The sequence below is a fragment of the Equus przewalskii genome, chromosome 7 (genome assembly GCF_037783145.1).
Source record: "Equus przewalskii isolate Varuska chromosome 7, EquPr2, whole genome shotgun sequence".
Classification (NCBI taxonomy): domain Eukaryota; kingdom Metazoa; phylum Chordata; class Mammalia; order Perissodactyla; family Equidae; genus Equus; species Equus przewalskii.
The window spans coordinates 48,838,818-48,849,720 of record NC_091837.1 but is presented as its reverse complement, the minus strand read 5'-3'; the positions used below and the strand labels follow the sequence as shown (position 1 = coordinate 48,849,720).

At 37.0% G+C, this 10,903-nt stretch overlaps 1 protein-coding gene across 1 annotated transcript; it reads right to left on the bottom strand.

The window, feature by feature from the left end:
* Nucleotides 1-499: 499 nt before the first annotated feature.
* On the bottom strand, nt 500-1,061 carry LOC139084918 (large ribosomal subunit protein eL21-like). The gene has a single exon (XM_070630327.1). It carries the CDS (start codon nt 1,032-1,034, stop codon nt 552-554), a length of 483 nt encoding a protein of 160 aa, XP_070486428.1. The 5' UTR covers nt 1,035-1,061; the 3' UTR covers nt 500-551.
* Between the last annotated feature and the right edge of the window lie 9,842 nt (nt 1,062-10,903).

The window sequence follows — 10,903 nt, the reverse complement described above, 5'->3', positions numbered from 1 at the left end:
TGAGGGTTTTTATGCTGAGTCTTGTCAAATAATTTCTCTGCATCTCTTGAGATGAACATGTGATCATTTCCCTCATTTGGTTAATGTGGTGTATCACATTGATTTGCGGATGTTGAACCATCCTTGTGTCCCTGGTATAAATCCCACTTGGTCATGTTGTGTGATGCTTTTAATGCATTGCTGTATTCAATTTGCCAGTATTTGGGGGGTGGGTTGTATCCATGTTCATCAGCAATATCAGCCTGTAATTTTCCCTCTTTGTGTCCTTGTCTGGTTTTGGTATCAGGGTAATGTTGAGCTCATAGAATGAGTAAGGAAGTGTTCTGTCTTCTTCAGTTTTTCAGAATAGTTTGAGAAGGATAGGTATTAAGTCTTCCTTGAATGTTTGGTATAATTCTGCAAAGAAGCCATCTGGTCCTGGACATTTGTTTTGTGGGAGGTTTTTCATTCCTGTTTCTCTCTCTTTACGTGTGATTGGTCTATTCATATTCTCTATTCCTTCTTTTTTTTTTTTTTTTACAGTGCAGAGGTCTTTTATTTTCTTTCACCTATCATGCCATGAATTCATAGGGAATGGGTTCCAGCAGCTCAGGCTCCTTTCCATTGGTTCTCACAAAGTGTGCTTCTCTGGGTGGAGCAGGCTGGCGCTTCAGTTGAACCCAAGTACCCTTCTCTTTGGCTTCCTTCTTTTTCGGATCATTTTCCTTCACACGTTTCAGGAAGCTATCCCGGCTCTTAGAGTGCATAATATGCTCAATACGTACATTAATTCTTTTGGCAAGAATCTTACCCTTTACTTGTTTGTTTACAACAATGCCAACAGCATGCTGGGTAACATTGTAGACTCTTCGAGTTTTGCCATGGTAACATTTGTGGGGCATTCCTTTTTGAACAGTGCCCATTCTCTTGATGTCTACAATATTACCTTTCTTGTAGATTTGCATGTATGTGGCCAAAGGAACAACTCCATGTTTTCTAAACGGCCTAGAGAACATATAGCGGGTGCCTCTCCTCTTTCCCTTTGTGTTGGTCATTTTGGCGAATTACTGGAAGATGGCGGTGCCCTCTCTATTCCTTCTTGATTCACTTTGGGAGGTTGTATGACTCTAAGAATTTACCCATTTCTTCTAGGTTATCCAATTTGTTGGCATATAGTTTTTCATAGTATTCTCTTATAATCCTTTGTATTTCTGTGGTATCCATTGTAATTTCTCCTCTTGTTTTTAATTTTGTTTGCGCTTTCTCTCTTCTTTTCTTGGTGTGGATGACTAAGGGCTTGTCAACTTTGTTTTTCTTCTCCAAGAACCAGCTGTTAGTTTCATTGATCCTTTCTATAAATTTGTTCATCTCTACTTCATTTATTTCTGCTGTAATTTTTATTAGTTCCCTCCTTCTGCTGACCATGGGCTTTCTTTGTTCTTCTTTTTCTAATTCTATTAGGTGTAGTTTAAGATTATGTATTTGAAATTTTTCTTGTTTGTTGAGGTAGGCCTGTATTTCTATAAATGTCCCTCTTAGTACCACTTTTGCTGCATCCCATAAGAGTTGATCTGTTGTGTTTTCATCTTCATTTGTCTCCAGGTATTTGTTTATTTTTCCTTTGATTTCTTCATTGATCCAATGGTTGTTCAGTAGATGTTCTTTAGTCTCCACATATTTGTGCCTTTCCAAGCTTTCTTATTGTAGCTTATTTTGAATTTCATAGCTGTGTATTCAGAAAAGATGCTTGATATGATTTCAATCTTCTTAAATTTATTGAGACTTGCCTGCTTTCCCCACAGATGGTGTATCCTTGAGAATGTTCCATGTGCACTTGAGAAGAATGTGTATTCTGCTATTTTTGGATAGAATGTTCTATATATACATCTACTAAGTCCATCTGGCCACGTGTTTCATTTAAGGTCACTGTTTCCTTGTTGACTCTCTGTCTGGATGATCTATCCATTGATGTAATTGGGATGTTGAGGTCCCCTACTATTATTGTGTTGCTGTCAATTTCTCCCTCTAGGTCTGTTAGTAGTTGCTTTACATACTTTGGTGCTCCTGTGTTAGGTGCATCCATATTCATATGTGTTATGTCCTCTTGGTGGAATGTCGCTTTTATCATTATATAGTGCCCCTCTTTGTCTCTCACGGCCTTTTCATCTTGAAGTTTGTTTTTTATGAATAAGTATGGCAACACCTGCTTTCTTTTGCTCACCATTTGCTGGGAGTATCATCTTCTGTCCCTTCACTGTGATTTGTTTGTCTTTAGAGCTGAGGCATGTTTCCTGGAGGAAATTGTTGGGTCTTGTTTTTGAATACATCCAGGCACTCTGTGTCTTTTGATTGGAGAATTGAACCCATTTACATTTAGAGTGATTATTGATATATGAGGGCTTAATACTGCCATTTCATCTCTTGTTTTCTGGGCATTCTATGTTTCCATTGTTTCTTTTCCCTTGTATTTATGACTTCCATTTCAGTTTGGTGGTTGTCTTTGATGTTTTCCTCAGTTTTCTCATTATTTATGATTTGTGTCTCTGCTCTGATTTTTTGTTTAGTGGTTACTGTGAGTTGTTTGTTTTTTTTTAAAGATTTTTATTTTTTCCTTTTTCTCCCCAAAGGCCCTGGTACATAGTTGTGTATTCTTCGTTGTGGGTTCTTCTAGTTGTGGCATGTGGGACGCTGCCTCAGCGTGGTCTGATGAGCAGTGCCATGTCCGCGCTCAGGATTCGAACCAACGAAACACTGGGCCGCCTGCAGCGGAGCACGCGAACTTAACCACTCGGCCATGGGGCCAGCCCCGTTACTGTGAGTTTTTTATAAAAGATCTCATAGATGAGATAGTCCATTTTCTGATAGCCTCTTATTTCCATTAGCCTAAGCAGCTTCCATCCCTAAGTCTTCCCCTTCTGAGTTATTGTCACAAATTATTCTTTTTTTCTTGTGTTTTTGTGACTAAATTGAAGTGTTTATCCTTATTTTTGATGCTTTCTTTCCATTTATCTTTTATGTTATAATCAAGTGTTTGCTAACCTGTTCTGATAGGGGGCTGCAATTTTCTCCTTTTGTCTACCTACTTATCTCCTTGCTCAAGGCTTTTTAACACCCCCCCCCCCTTTTTTTTTCTGGCGTCAGAGCCTCCTTGAGCAATTCTTGTAGGGGAGGTCCTGTGGCTTTGAACTCCCTCAACTTTTGTTTATCTGAGAAAGCTTTTGTTTCTCCATCGTATCTGAAGGATATTTTTGCTGGATAGAGTATTCTTGGCTGAAAGTTTTTCTCTTTCATATTTTGAATATATCATCCCACTCTCTCCTAGCCTGTACATTTTCTGCTGAGAAATCTGCTGAAAGCCTGATGGGCTTCCTTTGTAAGTTATTTTTTTTTCTGCCTTGCTGTCCTTAATATGATCTCTTTGCCATTGACTTTTGCCAGCTTTACAACTATATGTTTTGGAGAAGGTTGTTTACATTGATATATTTAGGAGTTGTATTGGCTTCCTGTACTTGTAAGTCGAGTTACTTCACCAGGTTTGGGAAGTTTTCAGCTATTATTTCTTTGAACAAGCTTTCTGCTCCATTCTTCTTCTCTTTTCCCTCTGGAACACCTATAATGCTTATGTTGCATTTCCTAATTGAGTGAGATATTTCTCAAAGAATTTCTTCATTTCTCTTTAGTCTTAGTTCTCTCTCTTCCTCCATCTGAAGCATTTCTATATTTCTGTCCTCCAGACTCCCAATTTGCTCCTCCTTAATATCACCTGTGTTATTGAGGGAGTCCAGATTTTTCTTTATCTCATCCATTGTGTTCTTCATCTCTGACATTTCTGATTGGTTTTTCTTTATATTTTCAATCTCATTTGTGAAGGAGTTCCTGATGTAATTGAACTATCTGTATTTTCTTGTAACTTGTTGAGTTTTTTATATCTATTTTGAATTCTTTGTCATTTAGATTATAAATTTCTGTGCCCTCAGGATTTATTTCTGGGTGCTTGTTGTTTTTCCTCTTGTCTGAGATTTAAGACATGTTTTCAGAGGCCTGGATTTTTGCCTCTGCATAGGGATAGTATCTGATTGCATCTTCCACCTGCTGCTACTGGGTGGGGGTCAAGAACTGTGTATTCTGAGCCTGCCATGATCTGCAATTTGCTCACTCACAGCTGCTAATTTTCTATCTGTGTGGGTTCCTGGCCGACTGGCTGAGCTGGAGTGCCAGGTGGGTGGAGGGGAGCTTTCTTTTGCCTTCATGATCCCAAGCACCTTCTTGCTCTGCCTTCACTATCTGCTGTCTTGGAATGCTGGCTTGATGAAGACACCCCCCACAATAGCTTAGTCACCTCTGTGTGGGGCTTTCCCATGGGCTGTGAGGATACTTGAAGATTGAAGGAGTTCCCATGGAGGGCTGCCTCTCCCCCTTTCCTCTCAGAGGCATGCACAGTCCTCACACCCTGGGTCTCTGCCTTTGGGGAGGGAAAGGAGATCCCCTTACCTCTTTCCACTTCCTCTGGGGGTTCCAGCACCTCCACTTCAGATGTGTGGCTGCATGGGTGTCTCAGACATCTTTTGTGTTGTTTGAATATCCTCTGTTGCTGTATGAATGTCCTTTTCATTGTATCTTAGTGGGGAGAATATAAGGGGAAAGCTCACCCTGGCATGATGATTATGTCATTCCTTCATATGCTTTTTTGATATCCACTTATCTCCTTTGTTGACTGCCTGTTGTAATCTTTTTCTCATATTTTATTGAATTATTTTTTTCCTTATTATTGAGTTTCAAAATTTCTTTATGTGTTCTGGATACTAGTGCATTTTCAGATGTGTGATTTGGAAATATTTTCTTCCAGTCTGTGGTTTATCTTTTTATTATCCTAACAATATCTTTCAAAGAGCAAGAATTTTTAATTTTGGTGAAGTACTATCTATCAATTTTTTTCTTTATGGATGATACTTTAGGTGTTATATATAAGAAATCTTTGCCTAACCCAAGGTCATGAAGGTTTTCTCCTATATTTAATTCTAGAAGTTTTATAGTTTTAGATTTAACTGCTGGGTCTATAATCCATTCTGAATTAGCTTTCTCATATGATTGCAAGATGTGGATTTTTTTCGTTTTTGTATACAGATATCTAGTTGTTCCACACCAGCTGTTGAAAAGACTATGCTTTCTCCATTGAATTTATTTACATTTTTATTGTAAATCAGTTGTCCATATACATATGGGTCTATTTCTGAACTCTTTATTACATCCCCTTGATCTATCAATTTTTATGCCAATATCAAACTGTCACCATTACTGAAGCTTTATAGTAAGTCTTGCAAGTAGGCACATAGTGTTAGTCCAACCATAGTTGGAGGACTAGAGAGAATAGAGCTATTCTAGGGTCTCTGCATTTTCATTTGAATTTAAGAATGAGTTTTTAATTTCTATGGAAAATTCTGTTGGGATTTTGACTGGTATTGTGTTGAACATATAGATCAATTTGGGGTAAATTGACATCTTAAAAATATTTAAACTTCCAATCCAGGCATAGTATATCTCTCCACTTATCTAGGCCAGCTTTAAATTTTCCCAGAACTCTCTCCTAGTTTTTAGTGTACAGGTCTTTACATATTTTGTCACACCAGTCTTTAAGTATTTTGCAATTTTTGATGCTGTGATAAATTGTAAATATCAATTTCCAATAGTTTGTTTACAGTGTATAGAAATGCAATTAGTTTTTGTATATTTATATTCTATCCTTTAAGCTAAGCTCACTTATTAGTTCTAGTAATGTTCTTTGTAAATCCATTGAATTTTCTACATAGCCAATCACATCCTCTGAGAATAAAGGCAATTTTATTCTTCCTTTCTAATATTTATTCCTCTTATTTCTTTTTATTTGTTGTTTGAATAAAAAGAAGCTTTAGTAGATTGTTGAATAGAGGAGGTCAGAGCGGATATCATGAGCATGTGTCTGATTTTAGGGAGAAAGCATTTAGTCTTCAACTATTAAGTATGATGTAGATGTAGGCTGAGAAATTCACTTCTATTCTTGGCTTGTTGAGTGTTTCTTATCAGGAATAAATGAACTTTTTTTTTATTTTTCAGCAGAGTGACTTACATTCATTGATTTTCAAATGTCAAACCAACCCTGCATTCCTTGGACAAACCCATTTGGTAATGTCTAGTATCCTTTTTACATATCATTGGATTGAATATGCTAAGATTTTGTTCAGAATTTTTTGCAAATATACTCATGTGGGAAAGCTATGTGTGGTTTCTTTTCTTTTGATGGCTTTGTCTGGTTTTGTTATCAGAATAAAGTTAGTCTCATCAAATGAATTGGGAAATTTTCTTTTTAATTTTCTGGAAGAAAAAGTTAGCATTATTTCTACCTTAAATGTTTGATAGAAGTCACTAGTGAAGCCACCTGTGTCTGGAGTTCTCTTTGTGGAAGACTTTAAAATACAAATACAGTTTCTTTAATGGATAGAGGGCCATTCAAGTTATTTATTTGTTCTTGAACGAAGTTTGGTAGTTTGTGTCTTTCAAGGAGTTGGCCCTTTTACTTTTTTATTTTTTCTGCTTTATCTCCCCAAACCCCCCGTGTACATAGTTGTATATCCTAGTTGCAGGTCCTTCTAGTTGTGGGTGTGCCCTTTTACTTTAAATTGTGAAATTCATTGGCATAAAATTGTATGTAATATTTTCTTAATATATGTAGAATTTCTAGTGGTGTCACCTCTCTCAATCTTCATATTGGTAATTTGTGTCTTCTCTGTATTTTAGTAATAAATTTGGTTGGAGGTTTTTCAATTTTATTGGTCTTTCTAAAAACAAGCTTTTAATTCATTGGTTTTCTCTATTGTTTTGCTCTTTTCTAATTCATTGCTTTCCTCTCTGATCTGTATTATTTTCTTTCTCCTGCTTACTTTGGGTCTAACTTGGTCATCTTTGCTATTTCTGAAGGTAGAAACTATGGTCAAATATTTTTGTACCCCCTCCTCTTCTTCAAAAATTTTAATTATATATATATTAGGCTGCCAGAAATTGTCCAACAAATCACTGATACTTGGTTTACTTTTTAAAATTCTCTTTTCTCTGTGCATTTCATTCTTTAACGTTCCTCAGGTTCACTAATCTTTTCTTCTTTATTGTCTAGTCAAATGTTAATCCTATCTAATGTATGTTTATTCTCACACATTGTAGTTTTTATCTCTAAGAAGTTTGATTTTGTCATTTTTTGTATCTCCACTGTCTCCACTTAACTTTTTGAATATATGGAACACTGTTATAAACACTACTTTAATTGACCTTGTCTGATAATTCCAACATCTCTGTCAGTTCTGAGTCAATCTGAATTGGTTGATTTATACCCTAATTATGATTCGTATTTTCCTACTTCCTTGCATGCCTGGTCATTTTCTCTTAGATGTCAGACATTGTGTATCTTACCTTTTTAAATGAGATGTTTCTGAATTCTTATAAACATTCTTGTTCTTTGTTCTGGGATGCAGTTTCATTGTTTGGAAGCATGTTAATCCTCTCAGGTCTTCATTTTCAGATTTGTTAGATAAGGCCAGAGCTGTGCTTGTTAATCTAGGGCTAATTATTCTTCACTCCTGAGGCAAGACCTTTCTGAGTATTCTACAAAATGCCTCATGAATCTTGAGATTTTTCCAGCTCTGCTAGTAGGATCAAGCACCATTTCCAGCCCTATTTGAGCTCTAGGCCCTATTACCTCTAATCCTTTCAATTTCTTCTTTCTCTTGCTACTAGTACTTTCCTTATATTCATGTTCTGATCAGCAGTCAGTTTCATATTCAAGGCAGGCCCTCTGTAGATCTCCAGACCCCTCTCTGTTCAGCTGTCTCTTCTCTGTTACTCTGTCCTGTGAACTCTAGAAGGCTTGGTCTTCCTTAACCTTCAGCTGCATCTCCTCAATTCAGGGAATCTGCCAGGCTCCACCATGGTTCTCTCTCCCTGCACCATGGCCTGGAAGCTCTCTCAAGGCAGTAAGCAGGGAATATCTCAGGGCTCACTTAGTTTGCCATCTCTCAAGGATACTATCTGTTGTTGTCTGATGTACAGTGTCTTGCAAACTAACATTTCATATATTTTGTCCCTGTTTTGGTTGTTTCAGGGTAGGGTAAGTCTGGTCCCTGTTACTCATCTTGATCAGGAATGTAGGTCCTATTTCTTTTTCCTTTTGCTATTTTTTTCCTTTCCAAAAGTGCTATGTGAATAGAAAAACCTTAGCACTGTAGCGATCCCATGATCCTGCCCAATATTCTATCTGCAAGTTCGGTAAAGTCATTTCATTTTATACATGATTTATAGTTTTGTTGCAATGATTTCACGGAAGCAGTACATCTTTATCTCCGTGAGATAGTTCCATCCTAGGCACAGCACATGCATATATTGGCATTTACATATGATACATAAATATATTTTATAAGTAGTAAATACAGAGGTATCTGTAGTAAGAAATCTGGGATAGATTTAAAGTCATCTTTCTTGATAATTTTTTGCACTTTGGAAGTCTTTTGTATTAAAAAACTGTTTCTAAAATTAAAATTGGCATATTTTTAGCAAGCTCCTTCCGAAGGAAATTTGCTTTACTCATCTCTTCTTCTACTAGCAGATCCAGATTTCTAATTGGGACAATTTTTAACATGAAAAGTTAGAAGCTCTTCCATTAGAGTAACTGAAGGGTCCCTAATTTTGAGACTTCCGGTTTCAACCAAGTAGTTGCTGAAGAAATCTACAGTTATACAGTAAAACCCTCAACGTAGTGATAGCCTCTTGTGTATTTGAATTTCAAGGTGTCTTTTCCTGAACAACTACATTTTAAGAAATTAGAATTTCTAATTTTTTACAGCTAACCATTAAGAAGGAGATTGGCCTTCTAATGATTCTTCCTGTATGGAAAAGTCATACCTCTGTGTCCTTTCAAATGAACAGTTTAAATATGGCATTCGGGAAATCTACCTCAAAATTGATTTGAAACCTGTACATAATTTTCTGCTTATGATTTCTATGTTATATTTTCTAATAGCTCTTTAGTTCTGAAGTCTAAACTTTTAGGTTTCTCAGCAGCCTGTGAATCTTTTTGCTGTATTTTTCCTTGCCCATTGTGTAGACACAAGAATAAGGGCATTATGAGTGAATTATTTTATAAGACATAAAATTAACTATCCTATGTCCGAGACAATTTAGAAAGTACATAAAAACTATAGGAAAAAAGGAGAAAATGACCTTTAATTTTGCAGATCTAGATTCAACCACTGATAAGAATATTTTTAAGTCAGTTTTGAAAAAAATATATAGCATATTCTTTAAACTGCCCATTTCTGACATCCGTGACCATTTCGGAGGGAAGTTGGGCCTCAGCGCTTCTGATTGGCTTGCATACTGAAATGCAAGATGCAGACATCTGACTGTTACGGTCCAAAATTTAAAATCCAAGCCACACCTTGGATGAGAAGGGTAGGAAGCTGAGAAGTTAATTAGAATATTTGCCTCAAGTGGTGCTGTTGCAGCGTCCTGGAGGACCGTACAGGCTTTCTCCTCGGCTGTCACCCATCTTTCACTTGTTTAGCAGTCCTGCAGAGATCTGAAACATTAACTATCAATCTAGGTGGCTCCTGCAAGACAAGGGACACTGGATGAAATGGGGATTGTGACAAGCAATTACATAGCAAATGGCCCATCTATGCAGACCTGGAATAGGAGACAATCCAGAGCTTGTGTGTGGACTAGAGTTGACGTTTGAAATTGTTTCTAACCAACCATTCATAAATCTCATGACTGCAACTGACCCCTGCTATTTTTCTCATTGTCAACTTCATATTGAAGAATGAAAGAAAAATGAAGAAGAAAAGAAAGGAAGGAAAGAAAGAAGGAAGGAGGGAAGTAAGGACCATCCTGCTGTTGTATTCAGAAAGGCAAAGAAATGAAGGAGCATTAAGCAAATTCACGGAGCAAGTTCCCTGAGGCTGATGGCCACTCAGTGCATTAGGAATCATTTTTACCCATTTTTATTTCTTTCCTCACATAAAAATAGCAAATAGTATGTGACTATACTATACTATGTTTAAAATTATTAAGATAAACTTGATATACTACCTAAAATACTCTATGAATGTAAAGACTCTGAACTTTGAATTCATTGACTCAATATTGTTCACTCACCCTGTCCTGAAAATTCCAGGATTTAAAATCTGCGGAAAAAGTGCAAAAGTTAAATAATTTTTTTAAAAAAAATAATTATTTCTTGCTGCAAGTGAATTATTCATTTTGGGGCTGTCCTACGGGGTGAGAAATGTAAAAACAAAACTTTAATCTGAAATGACCTGTTTCTATCACCCAACAAGCTTCTCAGTCACTTCCTGTCACCATTGGTTATGATATTAAATTAGGATCAATAAATCCATATAGCAATTTTGACTCAAGTAATCACAAAATGTAAGCCCAGCTGTCTACTCATATTTGGTATGATGTTTTATTACATCATATCAATGTCCCAATCTGTAACGTGGTGTAATGCAGGGGTTCTCAAACTCAGCACTATGGACATTTTAGACAAGATAATCCTTTGGTGTGGGGGGTGGGTGATGGGGCTGTCCTGAGCACTGTTGCAAGGTTAGCCACATCCGTGGCCTCTGCCCGATAGATGCCAGTTGCACTCTGGCAGTCATGACAATCAAAATGTCTCCAGACATTAACAAATGTCCCCTGGGGGGAGCAAAGTCATCCCCAGCTGAGAACCACTGGTGTAATGGCACAAGGAATCTTGTGATATCGGAGAGACTTGAGCATGAATAGCAACCTTCTAGTTGTGGAAACTTGAGCACATTACAGATCCTAAAGAGGATCGGTTTCTGTGAGGAATAAATGAGATTAGTTATAACAAGTGCATAGGAAGCTCAGAGTGTGGCTC

Coding starts and splice junctions, on each gene's coding strand:
- LOC139084918 (XM_070630327.1), bottom strand. CDS start 1,034: ATGACCAACACAAAGGGAAAGAGGAGAGGCACCCGCTATATGTTCTCT.